Raw genomic sequence first — 22,562 nt, 5'->3', positions numbered from 1 at the left:
CAGTCAGTGGATGAGTGTCGGCAATGGTGTTATTTTTGTGTATTACAATTTGAAATAGTTGATCCAATTTAAGCGGTTCTTCATACGATTATAGGTGACAATGGTGTGATAATGAAATAATGGTGTTTTGTGACAAATAATAGAATAATGTGAAGGTTCTTTTCAAATGTATCGGTATTGTTGTCCTCCATACGAATTGCACGCGCCGCTAAACGGTTACAAGTCGATCATTAGCTAACAATGTGATCTGTCTATTTCAATTTCACACAAAATGGTTTTAGTCTGCTTGATAGGATTTTAATGTTTCGAACGAGAAAATAACTACACCGTATCAAATAAAAGTGCGCAAAAAAAGGTGCAGTGTTATCAAATAGTACCCTGTTCATGGTGGATCTTTTTCATTCCGACGTGGCAATGCAAGAAGTGTGTAGTTCTATAAATCACATGGGAGCTCAAATTAAATCGGAATCTCCGGCGATCGGTTCGCTACAAAGTGGTGCGGTGGTGGTAGTTGGAGGTGAAGCGGATATCGCCAACGGTCCCCAGCAAAGCGTCCACGTAGTCCATCCGCAGCAGCAGCTGCAGACGATCACCACCGGCGGAGGCGGCGGTGGCCAGCTGGTGATCGGCCGAAAGCAAGTGATCTGTGATAAAACTGTGCGTACGGCGGCTCAACTTTCCGTAGGAACACCGGCTGAGCTGGGACCGCAGGGTCCACAACAACAGCAGCAACAACCCCACCCCGATACATCCTATTGGATGCAAAACGAAAGCGGCTTTATCAACTCGCAACCCTCCATGGCGGAGTTTCTGACACATATCGACAGCGAAAGCCCTAAACTCATTTCGCAAGGTTACCCAATGGGCCCCAGTGATAGCTTGGAGTCCGTACCAGAGTACCCCTGGATGAAGGAGAAGAAAACTGCTCGGAAAGCAACAGCACAAGGTATGTCCTCCTTACACGAACACCCTTATTATATAGGAACAGCGTCGAATAGTGGTTGACCAACAATACTAGCAGCCATAATTGTAGACACCACAATTCCGGTTGAGTAGCTTTCGTTGTGTCCACTTCGTTGCTATGTTACTGAATGGTCTAACAATTCATAAAATGGCGAAAATTACCTCTGGATTACTGTCAAAACCATTTTACCTGGAATCATCATTCTCCCAAGCTTATTTTGTATTACAAAATGGGGGCTGTTTAACAAAAATTCTTTAGCACTCATAATCGGTATATAGACGAACTCGTCCTTCTTTTGAAAATAATACAGGTATAATTATTGCTACTCGACTTCTTATGACATATACGAATCTATACTCTTCCTAAGAACACCCTGAAGACTAAAAGGCTTATCTTATATAAGATAATGACATGCATTTACAAATCCTTAGAAATCAGTTTCAAAAATGATGGGATCATTAACTGTAAAGGTTATTTTGTATGACAAATAACATACACTTCCAAAACTTTCGAATTCGATTCTTAAATCGTACCAATCTATCGTTTAAAATTATTTCTGAAATTCTTTGTACAAGATTTGGTTACCTTCTTAGTGTAATGACATTCTTCGGACATATGCTTACCGTTACTACACTTCATGCGTAGGTGGAATTCAATTTTTCAACCGGCGTAACCGGCCTGCCGTGTTCCTCCTAGCAAGCACAGATAGATTGAAAAATGACGAAAAGTACCTGTTAGCTCAATTTTGCTAATAAACTGAAGATAATAGGAGTATTCTAGTCACACATAAAATTGCCAAAACTTAGGGCTATAAAAATGAAGATTTAACAAAAATACATCAACTTTCGTCAAGTTATACTATAGGTTTGATAAATATCAGTATATCTACTTAATTATTTTTTATGTATATTTGTTACTCGTAATGATCAGTAATAAAAACGGTTACAGTTTACAAGTTTTTGCAATAGTGGCTTTACAAAAGTTTACAATAGTTTGCAGAAAGTACTAGAGCGATCAAACGTAGAGTCGTCAATATGTAAAACAAAACATATAACTATTTCGAAAAACAGAATTCACAAATTAAGCTACATACTATCTTGAATTGAGGATCCTCGAACATTTGACGCATACAAAATGGTGTTACCGCTTTAACAAAATAAATTAGAACCGCATGCCTTCAGAGTATGTAGTGTTTAATGATTGTATAAAAGAGTTGAATCTTCAAAACACCGTATCTAACCACAAATTTACTTGATAATCTGGTTTTATATACGTCCATTATACAAGATTTCACAATGTTTGTATTTTATTTTCCTTCAGTTTAAACCACCGATCGGGTTTGTGCTTATGAAACTAGATTTGAACCGGCGTTCGAGAGTTTAACTTGTTGTCTTTGCTGATCTGGCTTACAACAAAACATGTTATATTAGTTATTAAACGTGATGTTGAAGTCCGCTGTTTCAAAGGTTTTAAAATCAAATGTTCCGTTCCTGGAAATCACAACTTCATGGAAAACATTACAAGATTTAATTGTTGTTTAAGGGGTAAAATTGAACAAAATAAAATTATATGTAACAGCTATTTTAATTTTTTTATTCTGTGATATTTTTTCTAAATTATACTTCAATCTAAAAATATACCTTATGCTCTACACCTTAAACCCTTTCTGACCCCTAATCCAGTTGTTATCGCTCAAAACAGTCTTTAAATTCGGGTTTCAGTTCGGTTTTTTTCTAAATTCATTCAAAGTACGTGACATGCCAAGATATGCTAGTCGTATACATCCGTAGGATAGTACACGTTGATTTTTTAATTGATTAGTATGGATAAAAAGTAATTCAAAATATTGTCGCAGTCCGGGTGGCTGGAAGAATCTGTGTAACCCCCATCCGTAACATCTTGGCATAGAAGGATTATAAGCATGCTTGAATTATCTTTGCTTTTTCCAAGGAAGTTCGGAATCACACCTGACCTTTTCCTCTTAGCACTTCTTTTATCCGTTAGTCTTCCATATTCAATCAATTTCAATTATTGTATGTTAATCCTTGTCTGTTGTCCCGCGCTATTAGTAGTAAATACATTAAATGTTATACGTCGTTGCTCGGTTGGGCGTCGTTACCTGGTTATTTATTAGGTACTGAGCAAGACTAGCAAGAATGCTGAAGTAGCATTAATCCGGCCTGGCCTTTCAAACTAAACTTAATAGTACTTCAAAATAATTCTTGAAATTGAACAACTATCAATGTAACAAAAGTATCTCAAATGATTCAAATATGCTTCAAGAAACGCTGATTGTTTCATTCATCGTAGGATGGTTCAGAATAACCCATTTCACCTGAAATTAGCATCTCTCACTACCAGTGGAGAAAATGAAATGAAAACAAACATTGACCATAGATTATCTTGCAAGGTTATGGCTAGCCTTCTGCGAGTGACTTCCATACGCTGCAAGGAAAATACACCACTTTATGCTGGTACCAACATAAATAGTAAATGGATGATTTGAGCTGCCAATCACCTACCCTGACAGGTTTTTCATTCTCTCTTCTATGGGATCTCTTCTAATACCCCAAACCCTGGCCAATAATTGCCTGTCTTTGTAATCTTCACATCATTCATTCCGACCTACACCCTAGTACTCTAAATTTATACTTCAAGTGAAGTTTCAAAGCTACATTCAAGACATTCAACTCTCTGTATTTGATACAGATGCTGGAACTGCTGCTCGCGGTCACTGTATGAAAAGCACATATGATTCCTGTCATGTCCAATAGCGTAGATAATATTTTATTAGATGTGTAATAGTTTTAATAGGCGCTGTTTACATGACATTACCCACCTTCACGCGTCATGGTTGAAACGGACCAGACGAAAGTTGTTGCTTCCGTCTTTACTTCCCTCGCAAGTAGCTTCGCTTTAGCTACTCCAATAGCGCCATCATCATAACCTTTTGTGTGAAAATGTTGTGGCCATGCCGATGCTGATGATTTACTACCTGCTTCCCCTATCCTTCTTTGGCGCTAATGCGTATCATCGATAGCTTCCGAACCAGAAGAAGGCTCTCGTGTTGAGCGAAACTCAGCATGTAGGACAACCCCCCGTCGTTCGGAAACACAACAGGAGGCGCAGTTAAAGTGTGAATAAACGTGTAAATGCCGCATGTTTTGTAGCAGAACCGGATGATTTGAGATATCACTTTCGGTTTGAAGCGATTGGGACTAGAGAAGCACGTGAAATATTTTTCTCGCCAGGAAGGATAACATGCCACTTAGTACAAATGAGATTGATTTTTTATTCTTCTATTCTAAATGATGAGAGCAATAAATGTTTTTCGGCATCTAGTATCCGTTTCAAATATGATGTACTACGACTTTCGAATTGATTGAACACTATTCACCAATATGCTTCAAATAATGTGTATTTTTGCATATGTTTTACATTTCAAGATGTTAAATTTTGTATAGTTTGACGGGATTGATTCACAATTTATTAAGATTTCATTTCTGTAAATTCGGAATTCGACATAAAAACCTCGTTCCATCGTCACGATCATTTTATTGTCACTTTACAGTTTTTGACAAAATCACAACAAAATAATAAAGTTTCTAAAATAATATATAAATGTCAGCAATTACTACGTGTGTATGCTACAGTTCAATAAACATGAGTTCACTAAATTTGTTGCACTTTCCTATGCTTTAGACCTTTGTAGGTTTTCTAGATATAGTACATCATGTACTGGAATTGGTTTCTACCTTTAAGAACGGCTTGTTTAAAGTGATAACACAAAAATAAAATAAAGCTGTTGTATCATCGTGTATTAGTCTAATCAAGCATGTTAAACTTGTGCAAGTGCAGACGAGCTATTTTTAACAGGGGATATTTGTGGAACCTTCCTACGTGACACTCCAAATGTAGCTTATATTTCAGTTATTGATAGCACTGGTTAAAATCATTCACTCAATCAATCAATATATAGATTAACAATATGTTTAACATTGAAAGTAAGCCTACCATACATGTATGCACATTTTGCTAATGTTGGTATGATATAGTCACATCGCCAATAAAAACAATCTCAAAACACATGGCATGAAGGTTTGAAAGATAGAAAATGCTTTCAATATGATCACTCATTGATCTTAAAACCTACAATAAAAACGTATCTGTTATGTTTTGAACGGAAAAAATACCAGTTTAAGGAACGATTTCGAAATCAAAATCATCATTCAATGACACTTGGTATAGAAAACAGGTTGTCAATAATTAGAATAATACCATACGTTTCGTTCAAAAGCTACATACTTTTTCCCTCATGATTTGTTTGCTATCAATGGTACCCTATTCAATTTTTTCCTTAATGTGGGTTGAAACTATATAACAGTCAACTCATGAAATATACTATCCGTGATTTCAATGCATTCTATATGTTGCATAAAATAGATAACTAACTGAGCTCTAATATCATCAAAATTGCACCCGAACTAAAAGAGATAAAAAGTAATAAATTTTACTAAGTTTCATACATTGTCACAATTTAAATTCATATGATGCTTATCAGATACGCATAATACGATCTACAAAATGCCTTAATGTCTTGTCATTTTCAAATTTGTCGTATGTTTTAGTACGAATGTAGGTGCATTTTTTATCTATGTGAATATACACGTAGAAAATATTTGCAAACCTCTGGTACCACATACCACAGAAGAAGGGTGCCAAAAACCGACAAAAACAATTCATTTCCGTCAATAAGGAAATCAATACGCGAATGCGCTCATCAATGAAGCTGGTCACGTGCTATGTATCAAAAATTTTGTTTCATGGCTTCTTCCTATATTGATCAACCATCTACGAGAGGAATACGTTAACCTACCTCATATGCCAACCGGAAGGGAATGGTCATGTGAAATCCGGGAATCTTTTTGTTTGTGTGAGGAAAAATTTGAATAAAACCACATTTATGTCTGTCGTCGCATTGCACACTTCAATCACGTAAAGGGAAAATACAAGCAATACGCAAACGTCCATCCGGCCTCTGTTCGCGGCCTTCACTGGGTCTGTTATTGTTGCTGCTGCGACAATTGGCCCGATTGTTACGAACTCATCACTCATCGGAAGATATAATCTACCTAACAATTGTATCTGACTTCAACCACGCGTCTCCATTCGATGATGAAGGTAGCATCTAAAAAAATCAGAACGTAAAGTAAAATTAAATCACCATTCCACAGCAAAGCATCACCTCGCTGAACACTTATTCCGGTACCGAGATAAGGCAGAATACTTGTAACGCTAGTGACACATGTTACTCACAGCGCCACGTACTCGCCAGACCTGTGACACATCTACGTCGCCCCGTATCCAACACGTCAATGTCAATGCCTGACACACTCATCCAAACGATGCACATTCTACGGGTTCTTTCGATCTTCCCTGAGATCGCCAAGAAGGAAGAACCGAAACCAACGGGAAACCTTGTGCCGGTCTCTAAGCCTCTTATTTGGCATCAGCATGATTAATGATTGTCTTCATTTAAAAATATACCGTCTGCTGGGCAACCTTTTCCTTTTTTTCTCTCTTCCGTTCAACCTGGATGTGCACTTTTGACGCGAACCGAGGTATTCTTCAATCTCATTCGGACGTTCTCCGCAACCTGCGGCGTCAATATAGACCACGCACAGTAGTACGCTGTATATTATTCTAACCGGCTTGGCTCGTATTGTAAAGAAATGCACCAAAATAATGCATTCAATTCTGGGAAACTCAAATAAAAACCGCAGGTGTCAATTGATGCACTTGTCTTCATAGATATTTTTATATTTAAATAACTGAACTTCCTCCATGCAAACAGTGCTATTATGTTTGCATTTATTTTTCATGTTCAGGACTTTACAATGAATGACCTAATCAAAATGCCGTAAAATCGAATATTGTCTAGAAACAGTTCAACAAAATTAATACGCAATTAACTGTATACTATCGTATATTCCAGAAAACATCCAGAAGCTAAGGAAGTGTGTTGCAACTAACCAAATAACTTACAGTTGACAGAAAAGTAATATTTCAGACATGCAAAATAATATTCTTCCATACTAGAAAGCTGTAAAGCCACAATGTTAGCTAATTGGCTACTTGCACATTTCCTGTAACACGTATTGCAGGAGTCCCTCACAATGTACTCTTTCTTCCCAACAGATCCACATGTTTTACATTCAAACTCGTATCGGGTGTTGTCTTATAATCAGCGATGATTTTATCATTCCGTAAAATCATGTTATTTCATTACATTTCTCAATACAAATACTTGTAAACTATTGAATATAATTTCTATTGTACCTTATAAAATAAAAATAACATAGCTCAGCTTAAGTAACCATTTTCTACATTCGATTCGTTTACCAATATTCAAATTCTTCCCACTCCCTTTCCAACATTAAAGGACATTCTGGTTACGATGTTTGGTTTCAAGAATTTTACACACTTTAAATAAATCTATAAGACTCGCCAGCACGACCGTAACGTGAAGTTGGATGAAAAAACGCCAAGTTCATAACAGAATCAGGAAAGGTCGACCAAAAGCTGGGCTACGGGGTAAGGTGAAACGGGATGAGGTTACTGTGAGCAGCCGAACCGGCAAAAAACCAACTCAAGCTCATGACAGGAAAGGCAAATGGAAAAAATGTCGGCTTTGAAGACAGGAATGTTCTCTCATGACAAATGAAGTAAAATAACAGGTTGCATAAAGAATGATGATTTCTAAGCTACACACATACAACTGGCAGAAAATGTGTGCATGTGACGGCCTCCATACACATGCCATTTATTAATTTTTTACGTTCGTTTGTCCTCTCGCAACTGCGTTTCTGTGAACTTGAGCGTTTGAGAAGTATCTACCCCCAATGTACCCCTTCAACACATCGCAACTTGCGATCGGCGATGCTTTCAACAGCCATTGGACTGGTACAAGTTTCATTCTGTGGAGTGAAAGACAGCGAAAAAGACCCGCTTGACCGCAAAAACTTGCTTCCGAGAGGTGATTTTTCACATGCACGGCATTTAATTCATCATAATAGGCTTCAGCATATCATCTGCTGAGCGGAACTCTGCTACCACTCTCTGAAATAATGTTTTTAAACATGAAATAATTGCGGCCGTTGGTCAGTTTTCTTAGTACCGGAGGAAGTTTAGCACAAAAAGGCATCTAACATGAAATCGTCTTGAGAGATTTTCTGGTGCCTTGTAGAATCCATTTTTCAGGTCTGTTGGTACTCCACATTGACACGAAGTCCCTGTGCCAAACGTGATACAGACACACACGCGAAGCAAGTAATAAGCATGGAGACCTGCACGTGATCAACAGGCGGCATGTTAACCAAAGCAAAACTAAGGCATGATGGAAACCAACAACCCACCGGCGTTTACAACAGCATTTTGGGGTTTTTCTTGGACGACGAGTTCTGTGGCCTCAAGCTTCGACAAACATCGGTCCTGTCGGCTAACTCAAAAGCACGAAACCATACATTTCAATCCGCTCCATCCACCTCGGCCAGTTCTTTCTCATCCATTCCAAGCCACACCAAACGTAAAGGCATGAAATAGTTCTTCCACATACCGAACGTGTAATTGGGCATGTGACTTTAGAAAACTAGAACCCGCGGAAACTGAACGCATAGAATCAGCGGATGAGCAGAAACAAAACGAAAACAATTTGTCTTCCAGTACTACCGAGCTATAACGAAAAAGGTAACAACTGACTGGCTCTATTTAACTAGATTAATGATACTCTGAACTTCAACGCCTAGCCGCCTTCCGACATGATGTGTTCCCATTTCGCTGAACCCTTGTATCGTCCGGAAAAATGAATCCATTTCCATCGTCCGTAGCGAAGGCGATGTTCGATGGAGTGGATGTAACCGCAACCACCGACATTATCTCTCCGACCTATGCTGTATTCACGGCAGTGGCCAAAAGAAAACGCTAACCTCTACACCATCAGATCAACAAGAACACTTATCTTTTGCCCGGGATACCCTATTCTAAAGCATATTGACGGTGATGAAGCCCAAGTAATGGATAAAAATTATGCTCGTAAAGTCCAGTACCGAATAACCTGCGCCATGGGAGTGTGAATTCATCTACGAGACGTACGATTCATTGCTTAGAAACAAAAAGTTTTACAATTATGTTTAACATGCAAAATACAAACCATTAACATACATTTATCCACATCAGATCGAGTGCGTCACGAGAACAGCGTTGTGAAGCATTAAGTTAAATGTTCCTTGCCTATCCTACGTACACTGGAATGCTAAAAAAATGAACCTCTGATGGTGGTGCGTTATGCAAACTTCGCTCCAGCTAGACGTGAAGCCTCAGAATCGCCACTTCTTGCGGTTGACATTGTAATTTTATGACTACTATAAATTATATTGTCGTCATCATCGCTCTGTTCGCTCGGTTTAGCATTTTTTAAATTTCCGTGCCTACGGTGGTTGATGCGGTTGCTGTTCATCTTGGACAACCCACCCTTCGCTACAGTTGCTATTCTGCTTTCTCCTAGAACTCGGTTCGTCGGCACAAAAAGTCGCAAGATTCAAAACCGCGAAGCCGTGGCAAAACCAACGGCACACCCTTCGGAGGGAAGTTCTTCCAGAAGTTGTAGGAAATGGATACTCTCCCAACTGGCTATGGCAGGAAAAAGTGAGTGTTTATCAAATAAATACACATGAATAACAAGAATATAACCGTACACCCCACGTGGCAGGAAATTCCTTCCACGAGCGACCACTCCCTGTTCAGGACGCGTGCTATCCGGATCAGGATAAGAGGATTGCCTAGACGCGAAGAAAACAGCGGGAAGTACCTTCCAATTTTGCTCGATATCGGACGAAAGCGTCGAAAAAGAAGTGGAAGAAGCAGAAGAAAAATGTACCATGATGTGCTAATCTGCTTAAAAATATTATGTTATCATTCCGTATGGCCATGGCCATGGCTCGATGCTAGTGCTGTGGGAGGATTTGTATCGTCCGATTGCTGTCGCAGTATTAAATGGGGTGGATCAAAGGTTCACCGTGCGAAGTCGACAGGTCAAGCAATCATTTGTCTCCCACAGTGGACCGTTTTCTCGGGGGATCAATAAAATCACCACAGTTAAACGGTTTGAAATTTGATAAGGTTGTGTTTTTATTAAGGGATAATAGTCTCTCCGCAGTGCGAAACTCCCCGTCCCGCTCCTCACGGGTGCGCTGATCGTAACAAAATGCTTACAAACAAACCTGCCTCACACAAGCGTCGATGAGGGCGCCAGGGCTTCCTAGACATTGGCAGGAGGCGCCGTCATCACCATCGCACCATCGGGGCACCCCAGTACCTCCCAGAGACTGTGGCCTGAATACGTCTGCCTGCGGTGTAGCCGAATCGGAGCAACGAACGAAATGTTTTGAATGAGTTTGATTAACGATCTAACATGATTCTTGTTCTGCTTGTTCCCTCGCACGGCTTTTCTTTCTACGGAGGATCACAAGTGAGCAAGCGGCTCGAGTCCTTTGCACCGACGGCGCCCTTTTCTTTAGGGAACGCTCGGGGGGGTGTTCGCCAGTACTGATGAATTACCTAACATTTTTTGTTTTATTTTTTTTAAGGGACTTAGACACCTTAGCACTTGCTGAGGCGCGCTTCATACCCTCTCACAGACGGTTGAAGTAAAAGTTCAGTTCCAATGCACATCTTCCTACAATTTACCTAGCCGGACAAGGTATAAACTGCATGGTTTGCTTGCTGGAAGCTAGACGAAATAAAACGTAGGAAAGATAAACACTTTTCAATCCCACCACTAGCGCCGTCGGCACAAACCGTACAACAAACGAGTCAAAGCGCAAGGCAACAGCATAGGCGTGAAAATTAAAATTCACCTCGGTTGATTATAGCCTCTATTAGTGGTAGCTTAAGTCATAAAACCGTGCATGATTGGCATAACAAAAATTAGGCAAGGAATGAAGAGAGGCCACAAGTGCTTAATCAATTATACACACTAACACTCGCTAGGGTTGCCTTGGCGTAGAAACAAATGGCCTGGGTCAAAAAACAATATTCATTGGGGATTTTGCATTCCGTCGCCATATGTTGATGAGCAGATGTTTCCTGGTCCTGCATGGCTGCTTACTCTTTCGAGACCGTCTCATGTGTAATTTTAATAACTCACGGTGAAAAAACGTATGTCTTTACCTTTTCGTACTGCACCTTTCTTGATTTTGTCGTTAAATTGGGTGAAATTTTTGAGAGGAATTGTTTAATCCAATAACCGCTCTTTAAAAGCAGATGTACACCATCTTGAACGATTACACGGACTGCGAAAAATGCTCCCTTCATATCTTTGGTCGCACTTTTGACGAGGGTTTCCATCAATCCGACATTAATTGCTTGCAAAACCAACGAAAGGTATGCTGGCAGATTACCACAAAAAAGTGAACGACGTCGACTTAAGAAACCGCTTTCACTACCGCCCAGCGCGAGCGGCTTCCAAACAAATGGACTCTTATCGTACACCCTCAAATAACAATTCCCTTGCTTTTCCCTTCTGTTTTTTATAACCGACGCTCCTACCATTGCTGGCAGCATTGAGTCGCTAAGTATTTTAAACTGTCGTATAACGGCAGCGATAAGATTTTATTTTATAAATGCCAAGAATGTTCCTTTTGCTAAAGGAAAGTGGAGTGATTTTTTTTCATGGATCTAAATAGAATTATGTTAAATTTTTCTCAAGCAGTGTAGTTTAAGCAACTTATCAAAGCAATAAAAGTAATAACTCAACACATTTAGTTTTGAACCAAATTTTATAATCATCACTGCAAAAATATGCTTTACTACACAAGCAAAGGATGCTTTGAAGTTGGTTAATAAAATAAGTTTTAGAAATAGGTTTGTTTAAACCTGTGTTTGGATGATATATAATTATTCGTTCAGATAGTTTGTAACATTGGGGACGTCTTACTGAAATGTAAATGAAAATTTACTTTATCGTGCATTTTTCGTACATTTTCGTTTTAAATGGTAAAGCAAACTATACCTAGGACTTAAGCATTCACAACATCACGGTCTTTCTCAATCATTTGTGTGTGTGTGATCGGTTTTTTTTTTCAACATTTCCGGATGCTCTAATTTTGTGCCCTGCGGAGAGAGAAGTATCCCTACCAACCGTGGCGGGCGGATGATGAGACGAAGAACATAGTACGGGGAACGAACAAAAATCCCATTTTCCCCGGAAACGACCACGCGCGTCGACCACGGATTCTCATCGTCATTCTTCCGTTCGCCTTATCCTACTATTTCGCATTTCTGGCCGCACCCAATAGCGTTCCAGGGCTCCACAAAACATTTCCACGAAACCCTCCCAATGCCCGGCGATTTCCTTTCACGCGTAGTCACTTCCTCTGCCATAGCGGGAGAGACAGCCATCGTTCAATGGTCTGTAAGCCGCGTTTTAAAAATATTCACGAACGGAACCGACCACCGAAGGAGTTCTACTTATCTTAAAGACACCATTGGAAACATTGAGAACTAAGCTTACCCTCTTAGGCAAGCCAGTTTTCAAAACTGATATTAATTATCAGAAATATAAAATTGATGTTAAATTTGCTAAATGTAAAAGGTCTTCAAGCATAATTTATACAATTATGATTAATTCAAGCAAAGGACACAAGCTGTTCTTAACCAACAATAAATTATAAAATATTAACATTTTAAGCAATCCTGCATAAATATTTTAAGCACATTACTATTTTAGGCATATTAATCCGGTGGCCTCATTGCAGAACAATATTTTGAAAATTTCTTTTTTTTGTCTGTCACTGTCATACCGCTATTTTTCCATACCACGATTTGATTCTCCTTCGACTATTGGCGTTTATTTAGCATATTAAAGATATTAAACGCAGTCCTGTAATTGTTTTTGCAATCGGTTGAATTTATTCTTCCCGCTGGTGCTGGTGGTACTGGCTAGCAACCGCATTTTTACGACGGTTGACAAACATTTTCTCCCATGCGAATGCACCGAGGAGGGGTTTTCCATGCATTATTTCCTCTGGTAGAGAAAGCAAACGAAATGAAGCAATACCAACGAAGGAACAAAAAACACCCGAGGTACAGAAACGACTGTTTTCCCCTCAGAGATCATGTGCGGGCACCGTGGTGGAAAGGAAACAACAGCAACAGAAATTAAATGACTTTTAAAAATAGAGGAAAATCTTTTCCGAATCACTTTCACGCCGCTACCCCCGGGGGCAACCACCGTGCCCAAGTCCGGAAAAAGGACAAGAACTTTTAAGCCACCAGATAGCAGAAAGGAAACATACTTTTTATTTAAAATTTATGCATCTGTGTTGCCCTTAAACATTTGCCTTCCGGTCACCACACGGTCATAGCAGCTCCTTGCAATTCGAGGAGGAGTTTCTTGGGGACACAAGCGGATTAAAAAATAACACGCCGGTTGCGGCCGGGACTCGGGGTCGGCGTTAGATCTCATCCTTTTCTATCCGTTTCACCCTACACAAAATGACTTGTAAGTGTTTGAGTGTAATTTCATATTATCTGAATGACTTGAATCTGTTTTGATTGTGTTGCGCATTCTAAAAGTTCGTCTATTCCTTCATCGTTGTTGAACGGCTCTACAAATTCAACCACTTTGCCGTTTTCCCTTTCATTACACGACTACTGGGAAGTTTGACAAATTGCATGTCACCACCGGTCAGATCTTCGGTCTGACTTTCTTCCATGCGGGGGTTATCGAATTGCCGAACACGATGTCTGCGCAACGATGTCTGATCTACTAATGCCGAATCTCAGTGGCCAAATGTTTTTCCATCAAACACTCACTCTCTCAACTATTTTCCGGCGTGGTCCATAAGCTAGGGGCCCAATCACTGTGACATCGTCCTCCTTCCACCACAGGTGTCAGCTTGTGTTGTCCGGCCTCGTGGTGTCCTCTTCCTTTCTAAAAACAAAAACAGACATCCTCCTCATCGAGCCCCGACGTGAGACACACATACGTAAAGGCAGCGATGCACATTCGTAAACGTTTTTGCGCTTCACACCACCCGAGTCCTATGCAGACCGAAGGGGGATCAATTGTTTACAATTGACATGTGATGATCAATCAATCATTTTAGAAAAACGATTTCCATCCACCGTTACGAACCGTGTGCTACTGTGTGCCACCGTGTTCCACGCCGTCATCTGATGACAGTCGGTGTTTGGGTGTTTATGTATGCGTATTCCGTGAATGTTACTTACCGTCACAGACTGACAGTCTTTCAGGACGGGATTGCTGTTGGCGAATCACTGTCGCAACAAACAGTTTTGCTTTTTTTTACCTTTTCTTGCTCATGCTCCACAATGTATTTTTCAAGACGAACTGCTCCTGCCTTCCAACTGACATCGCATCTTCACACATACGTAAAGATCCTGCATGTTCCTCCGTCGAAGCATAAAAATATCGACAGCATGTAGTACCAGGGTAAACGTAAGAAATGTTCTTTCTACCCAAGTATCGATTCATCTTCTTCACCATTTCGTAAAGGTTCGCTAGATGCGAACGCTATCATACCACCGCTTCAGGATACTGATCAGATAATGATTGATTTTAAAATAAGCCGATAAATCTTACGCTACCGCTTGTCAGATAAGTATATGACCCTTAAAAACGGTAGTGTTACAATTTGCCAAGATTACCGTTCCTCTCCGTGAAGGGAATGCCGAACTTTTTGTAATCGTTATAAAATTCACATATCTATGACAGTCGGCTCAGGTCAAGCACGGCCACAGAACTTTCCTTCCATTTTCTGGTAATTGTAACTTACCCTCGCCCAAAGTGTGACACAACACAAAGATTTAGGAAAAACAATCAAAGTCAACATTTACAATCATAGTCAATTCAATCGGTCAATTGGTATCTGAGTTAAGGGCTGCAAATAACAAACAAGTAATCCATGAATTTTAATAGGTATTCTAAGTCATGCATATAAAAACAACAGAATAATTTATTTATGATCCTTTCAGTAAAATTGTACTACAGTAGCTCCTATTCATGATGCACAACTCCTCAAGCGCTGAAGTATAAGGAGAACACCATTATGAAACAATTCGAATAAAAAATCTCATATCATGCAACACAACTCACATTGTATTGGTTCATTTACTACTACATATTACAGTTTTGGCAATCTCCTACGAATTCAATCGAAAAAACATTAATACTCTACAAATGCATTTCCAAGCATCTAATTTCGTCATTCTAGTCTTAATAAGAATATATGATTATATTCTAAGTTTAAACCACTGCTTGATGCTGCGTTCCTCCACAGAACATTATTTCGTTCCTGATGATATTTTGGTTCGAAGGTTACATCAGGATGGTAAAGCATGATATTCAGGAAAAAACTTACTTCTCCGCATGGGCAGATGGAAAGCAGCATCTCCTTTCAAAACGCTCCCTAAGGAAGTTTCGGTACTTTTTGCGGCACTACCGCTCCTGCAATGATCATGACTCATTTACTCCGATTTGTGGTCGCTACTGGTTCTCCATCTTTTCACATTGCCCTGTTTCTAGCGAACTGAGCTACAGAAACGATGTTGAGCGATGATTTCAGCAGACCCAATGATAGCGCACAAATTCCTAAAGGTTCGACTCCCCATCGGCAGAAGATAAAGAGATAGTACACGAGTAGACAACATCAACAGCAAAGTCCACATGAAACTTTCTTTTTATCAAGAGCGTTAGGGTTTTGCTACGACTACAACGTACGTCAGAAAACGGTAGGATTCATCTCCATTTTATGCTTGTTTCTGTCCGATTCCGTGTCACAATTGGGCCGATGTGTATGCTCTATACCCAGCAGCTATCTGAAAATCCGCAAAGTCATTCGAATAGATTCAGAAGCGACAGACACCAGACTTCTCATATTTGTGATCAATGAAACTTCCGACATATTTACATGGTCATTCGCGGCCGTGTGTTTGTTTGTTTTGATTGAACTCCCTGCTGAACTAAGGGATTGACTCACATAACGCAAGGTGCCAACTCATAATACACAGTCATTGTGCCACAGTTAAATAAAGACCATTGCTTGACGATATGAAAATATTACGCTGTCAGCAAAAGCAGAATATCTTCATATCTGTTTCCCTGCGTGATGGTTTGCATATTTTTTATCCTTCCAGTAACTGTACCAAAAACAAAAACTCCACATCGTCGCTGTTCGAGCTGGAGATATGAATACTGCGTGTGTCCTTTTATTATCGTATAATTAACCAAAAATCTGTAATTAGATCACAAAATTAAAAGTTTTCTCAATGCACATAAAGTATTAATTTTCTAATATTTTTTCGTTTATAAATCTTTTAAAACCCCATAAATGATTTTATCAGTTTGCAATTAGAAACTAAACACTAAAAAAAAATCGTATTGTTGAAATACTCGGAAAGTTTGTTAAAAAAGCTATTCGCCGTACAGGCAACACCTTGCTCTTCGCTGGCGTAACGATTGTCTTCAGGCTTACAAGACTTGTTCAATAAAGCATTATGTTGAAATGACAAAATTACAAAGATCGGAAACTCATCAGGGATGCAATATTCAAATAGCACATGTCCAGCAGATATTCACGTTCAGCGTGCTATGTTGGAGGATAGTAAAAATCTTGAAAGCATCCCGGTAACTTTTCTCGTCAAATACTACGAAATGGCTTTAATGCTCGGTCGGAAATTGACAATTGGGTTTTACTGACCAACACTAAAACTGGAAACCGCTACACCGCATGATTCGCATCCCGGACTCTGTTCAGTCATCAAAACTCTCCAGTAGCGTTAGGGGCAGCGCCAAGGGAAATAACCCTTGAGGTCGAGCGGGGAAAATCAAATTACAATAAAATATCAATTACCATTGAATAATAAATTATCACTCGCCACTGTTGTTGCCACCGTTTAACAATAGCGGCTTCCGTAACCCGGGGGTACATTTTCCCAAAAGTGCGCTTATGCTCCCCTTGCTATTACCCTTTGCTCCTGCTTCCTCCAGTGTGTGTTACGTGCGTCGCGTGAAAATGGCGAAAATCGATTAACGCACTTTCCCTTTAACGATCGCCGCAAACCTCCCCGATGACCAACGTAGTCAGCTTCTCGGCATCGGAAACTTTGGAAGCGGTTTTCCCAAGCAAATATCGATAAGTAGATTCCTGACCCTACACACTCTTGGCTATGACTTAGATTTTTCTATCAAATCAAAAAAGTATACTCTCATGCATTGCAGTTATTTATGTACTTCTTGTTTTACCCTTTGTTTGTCTTCCCTGCAGCCGAATTTGTCGCCGAAAATGGATTGCCGCGACGATTACGGACAGCGTACACCAACACACAGTTGTTGGAACTAGAGAAAGAGTTCCACTTCAACAAGTATCTTTGCCGACCGCGGAGAATCGAAATTGCTGCGAGTCTGGACCTAACCGAGCGTCAGGTAAAAAATAAACAATTTCTCGCGTCATTATTGTAACCGTTTTTGTTCTCCACCGTTATACGCACGGGTTACTGGGTTTAATGTCACCAGCGGTTTCCCAACATAATAATTACCGCCATCGCCAAGCAACACCAACTGTCCATTACATGCCTATTTTTCCTTTCTATTCCATTTGTGCGGTTTGTTTCTCCAACACTGGCCAATGCTGTCTATGGATGGATGAACGTAACAGGTGAAAGTGTGGTTTCAAAACCGACGCATGAAACATAAGCGTCAGACGCTTTCCAAAACGGATGACGATGAGTCAGGAAAAGACGATCTTAAAGGTAGGAGAAGCTATTTCCCCATAATCTTTCTGTTTGATTTTCCCTTTCATATGACTCTGCTCCTTTTTGTACGTTTGTTTTACAGATTCCAACTCGAAAAAATCATGTCAAGGATGTGAATTACCCTCGGATGACATACCGGACTCGACTTCTAGTTCGCGGGGGATGAACAACAGCACCCCGAATGCCGGTAAGTCGTCGTGGCGCAAAACACATTGCCAACCAGCGAAATCGATGGGCAGCTTCCCTGAACTTTCTCCTGACACTTTACCAACAGCGATGACTCCGAACTCAACCGTCGAACTTGGCACACCGACCGGCGGAGGTGGGGGTAGCTCTAGTGGCGGTAGTGCTGGTGGCCCCAACACGGTCAGTGCTGATTCCAGCGTTGCCTCAACTGGCAGTCTAGAGGACGAGGAAGAGATTCATGCCAAAGTGAAGAAAAAATCCGACGTAAGATCTAAAATCCGAACTCGGTTCGAAAACCATTCCTTCAAAATTCAAACGCTACCTTTGCAGGGACAATCTATCAAGAAGGAAACGGTCAGTTCATCCAAGATGATCAGTAGCCATCCGTTCAAGAATTATGAAGGAGTTGGGTACCACCCCAAGAAAGATAGCGGATCCACCACGGGACCACCGGCGGTGCCCCCGACGCCCATACCACATAGTCCTGTGGCATCGTCGGCCATCTCGCCGAGCAGCAACGGAAACATCAACAATAACTCGATGAACAGTAACAACAACAATAACCTTCAAGCGTACTACAATCAGCCTGGTCCGTACGGAGTCATCAAGCAGAAACTGCCCCATGGCCCACTGAGTCACGAAGGTGCATCGCCAACTCCAACAGGACCCGCGACAGGTGGTGGCATGTACTATGGTGGAAAATCTGTAGAATACCTCGGTAAGGCTGACCCCAATGTGCACTATCAGGCAGCCTATCAGCATCATCAAAAGACAATTATACCACCTGGACCAGTGGCAGGTGGTACGCAACATGCGCTCAACGCAGGCTATCCGGGAACGCACAAGGGAGAATTTGGTCCATCGCCTGGAATGAAGAGTTTTAACAACAAGCCGCTCTTGCAAGATCCAGCTGCAAAGCTGCAGCAACAGCAACAGCACCAGCAACCCGTACTACACGAAGCGCCATTCCACCATCAGAATCAGCTGTACTATAATAACTGTGAAACAGGTCTCAACAGCGCCGGCCAATATGGGACCACTGGACAACATTACTATCCTAACGACTACGATCCCCAACACGAGTTCGGAGGAGGAGGCACTGGGGGAGGTGGAGTAGGAGGAGGTTACTATGACCCCACCAAACCAGGAGTCGGTGCCCAGGGCCACTACTACGAGGGAATGGGATCGTATCACAATGGATCGATACCCGTTGTGGGGGGGGCAGGTGGCAATATGGATTATCAGGGCAACAACGCTGCCTACATGGGCACCATGGGTGCAGTAGTGCCGACAGGCATCGCCAATGAAGGCTGCGACACCTATTCCTTTCACCAAGCGTCGCCGAGTGCTGGTGCGTACTACGAGCAGCACAACCACCACCAGCAGCATCACGATCATCATCAGCAGCATCATCACCACCAACAGCAATCACATCAACAGTTGCATCCTTTTCACCAACAACAACAGCATCACGCCGGCGAGCCACACGTGTTTCCCACGCCTGGTAATACCTGATGTTGTAGCAATAGCAGAGTTTATTTCTATAAAGAGCACGGTAGACAAAGCGTAACCGCTAGTGCAATCGTGAATGACGCTGGTCTCTCGTGTATCGTCTATATCCGGGCCAAGCGTAATCTGTGCCTAGTTTAGGTTTTGTAAACTAGTAAAAGTTGTATTTTGTTGACCCTTTTCCATTATAAATGGTTGCGGTTTTGCGAAAACCAACGGGAACTGCATGATGCGGAGAATTAGACTAGTCTACTTAAGCGAAAAGTTAACGTTCATATCATTGACATGTTTTATGTTTCTTCTTCCCTATCATTAATACGAAGAAGAATCACGATTTCCAATATTATGCCTCTCGCAAAAGTTCATTTATCTGAATTTATTTATTATTTTACATCTAAAAGATTTAATTTAGAACAACTTGCCTTTTAAAACAATTTCAAAAATTAAAATGCTTTCGTTCGATGCTTTCAAAGCGCCAAGCTAGAGGACGCTAGCGGTAAACCATAATTTTCCCGGTTCATTCCCGGTTCGCCCTCTAGCGGAACCGGAACGCAACCAATGTGGTTAATTTTGAAATTTGAATTTGCCGCGACGGCAACGGATTTTCATTTGCGCTGATACAACAAAAGAAAATTTATGATTCTCAAAAAGTCCGATCACAAGAGAAAAACCCGTGCAAACGGACATTTCAACCGCTAATATCTGTATATAATCTGTTTATCTGTAATGGGCTAATGTATTGGGTTTTTATTTTTTTCCAGGTAATACCGGAGTGCAGATATGTACCGCTAGTGCTGCAGGCACAGTCAACTTGGACAACTCAAATTCGTCATCGGACTTCAACTTTCTTAGCAATTTAGCGAACGATTTTGCACCAGAATACTATCAGTTAAGTTAATTTTTAATCAAACTAACATAATCGTTGATCGCATTTGTTTCAAAATAAGAAAGTAAGGAGAATCACCGTGAATTATGAATTCATTTAAACACACGGAGCGCCGCTGGAAGGCAATTAAATACTATAGTTATTTCATGAAAGTGTTATCAATTGAATCCGTATCGTTTGTACCTACTTCTAATGTATCAAGCCATGTAATACCTATCGAACGGCGTAATGAAGCAGTTTTCATAAGTTCGGTTGAATTATATACAAAATCAAAATACTGCCCATTGTATGAAATTTAAAATACGAATTTTATCTTTTGTTTATGTTAAGCTTTCCCATTCATTGCGAAATGCCTGCGTTCGAAGCTTCACCTTTTGTACATACCAGACTAGAATAACACCTCTAGAGCAACCCATAATAACAGAACTAAATTCTTAGTATTTTGCTAATGTTTAATAAATAATGCACACATAACAAGCAACAACATATTATAGGGCTGTAATTTCAATTAAGCTATGAGATATTGAAAACGAAAAAAAACACAATCTTTACGATGGGTCTATTGTGAAACTATGATTACTATTCAGTATGTGTACAAATTACCTTAAATCAATATTATTGAAATAAAAAACTTAAATGTACATGAAAAAACATCGCGAAAAATATCTTAAGATGTTTCAGTAGATTCATGCTTGTTTTTCCCACATTTTCCGGGAACCATACTTTATTAGTCTAATTTATGTTTTTTACACTTTTCAGTCAGAAATTGTAGGTGAGTAGCCTTAAAATTGATGTGATTTATGAAAGAAATGAAAACTGCATGGTCTAGTGTGGAAATAGTGAATTTTCGCCACGTCAAATATGATTACTAAAAAAAGATGTGGTTCTTGTGAGATCATAATAAAGTTGATGATTATCAACACAACGGTTAGAGACAGCAATGCTTAAGTTTAACTTATTGTAATCCTAATACAAACCCATTTTTCTGTTATTATTATATATTTTTGTTCAACAAACATTGACTTAAATGTGTTTAAGTAATTTGAAGTAGTTCCATTTCTCAGGTGTGATGTGGTTTAGATAACGTTTTTATGTACCTTGCAATCAATTTTGAAAGTTGTTAAACTAACAAAGCCATAAAACCTAAGAAACCACCGATATTATTTTCAACTTACATTTTTCAATTTTGAATATAAATAGCAAACGGGATCAAACATATTTTTTCAGGTTATATATTCGTTATACTTTGATATTGCTTTATCATTGTTAATTTTGACAATTTAAGCCTTGGTACAATATTTTTTCTTTTGCCTTGTTTTGGTCCAATCTTTCTGTTCGAAGTGTCTGCGTCAATGGACACATGTGGATTTAGCAAAAGAAGTGTCCTGCACATTTCAAAACATAGAAATAATGCTTAAAAATGTATCAACCTTTTCTTTAAACATTTGATAAATAGTTTTATTGAAAAGTAAAAAATTACGTACTTGCTAATTTTCTCAATAAAAAGTGATATCATACATTTTCTTCGATATTTATTGATGAAAAGATAATGAAATTCACACGAAATAAGCGAATTAATCCCTACATCCAATCCATAGACGAACACCTAGCCACTCGGAACCTCACCCTTTGCTGGATACCGAGTCACATGGGAATCGCTGGAAACGAAGCCGCCGACCGATTGGCGAACGAAGGTCGAGCGAAACCGGACACCATCGAGACACCCTTCCCAAAGAGAGACCTCCTTCGCTGGGCCCAGGACGAAGTACGCGCATCCTGGGAACGCAAATGGAGATCGCTCATCGACGCCAAACTTCACAGCATCAAACCAACCACACTACCATGGAATGACACACCGAAACCACGCGACCAACGGATCCTCACCCGCATCAGAATAGGACACACCCGACTGACTCATAGCCACCTTTTTACAGCCCACCACCAATGTGCATCACCTGTGGATGCCAGCTCACCGTCAAGCACATCATAGCCGAATGCAGAGCCCACGCTGCAGCTAGACAGCAATTCAACATCCCACAAAACTTCGAATCCGCCCTCATCAATGACCCCACAAGCGAAGACAACATTATCACATTTTTGAAAGAAATTAACATATATAAAGAAATCTAATGCTTATGAAAGACATGAATAAAAACGAAAAAAAACCTAATCTTAAATTAAAAT

At 40.2% G+C, this 22,562-nt stretch overlaps 1 protein-coding gene across 1 annotated transcript; it reads left to right on the top strand.

Moving 5' to 3' along the window:
• Positions 1 to 414: 414 nt before the first annotated feature.
• LOC131263426 (homeotic protein proboscipedia) lies at positions 415 to 20,390 on the top strand. The gene is made up of 6 exons (XM_058265630.1): positions 415 to 946; positions 17,311 to 17,468; positions 17,701 to 17,794; positions 17,880 to 18,247; positions 18,314 to 19,487; positions 20,254 to 20,390. The coding sequence occupies exons 1-6, from the start codon at positions 415 to 417 to the stop codon at positions 20,388 to 20,390; spliced, it is 2,463 nt and encodes an 820-aa protein (XP_058121613.1).
• The last annotated feature ends 2,172 nt before the right edge of the window (positions 20,391 to 22,562 follow it).

The sequence above is a fragment of the Anopheles coustani genome, chromosome 3 (genome assembly GCF_943734705.1).
Source record: "Anopheles coustani chromosome 3, idAnoCousDA_361_x.2, whole genome shotgun sequence".
Classification (NCBI taxonomy): domain Eukaryota; kingdom Metazoa; phylum Arthropoda; class Insecta; order Diptera; family Culicidae; genus Anopheles; species Anopheles coustani.
Note: the sequence above shows the minus strand (reverse complement) of the source record. Positions and strands in the feature narration are given on the sequence as shown.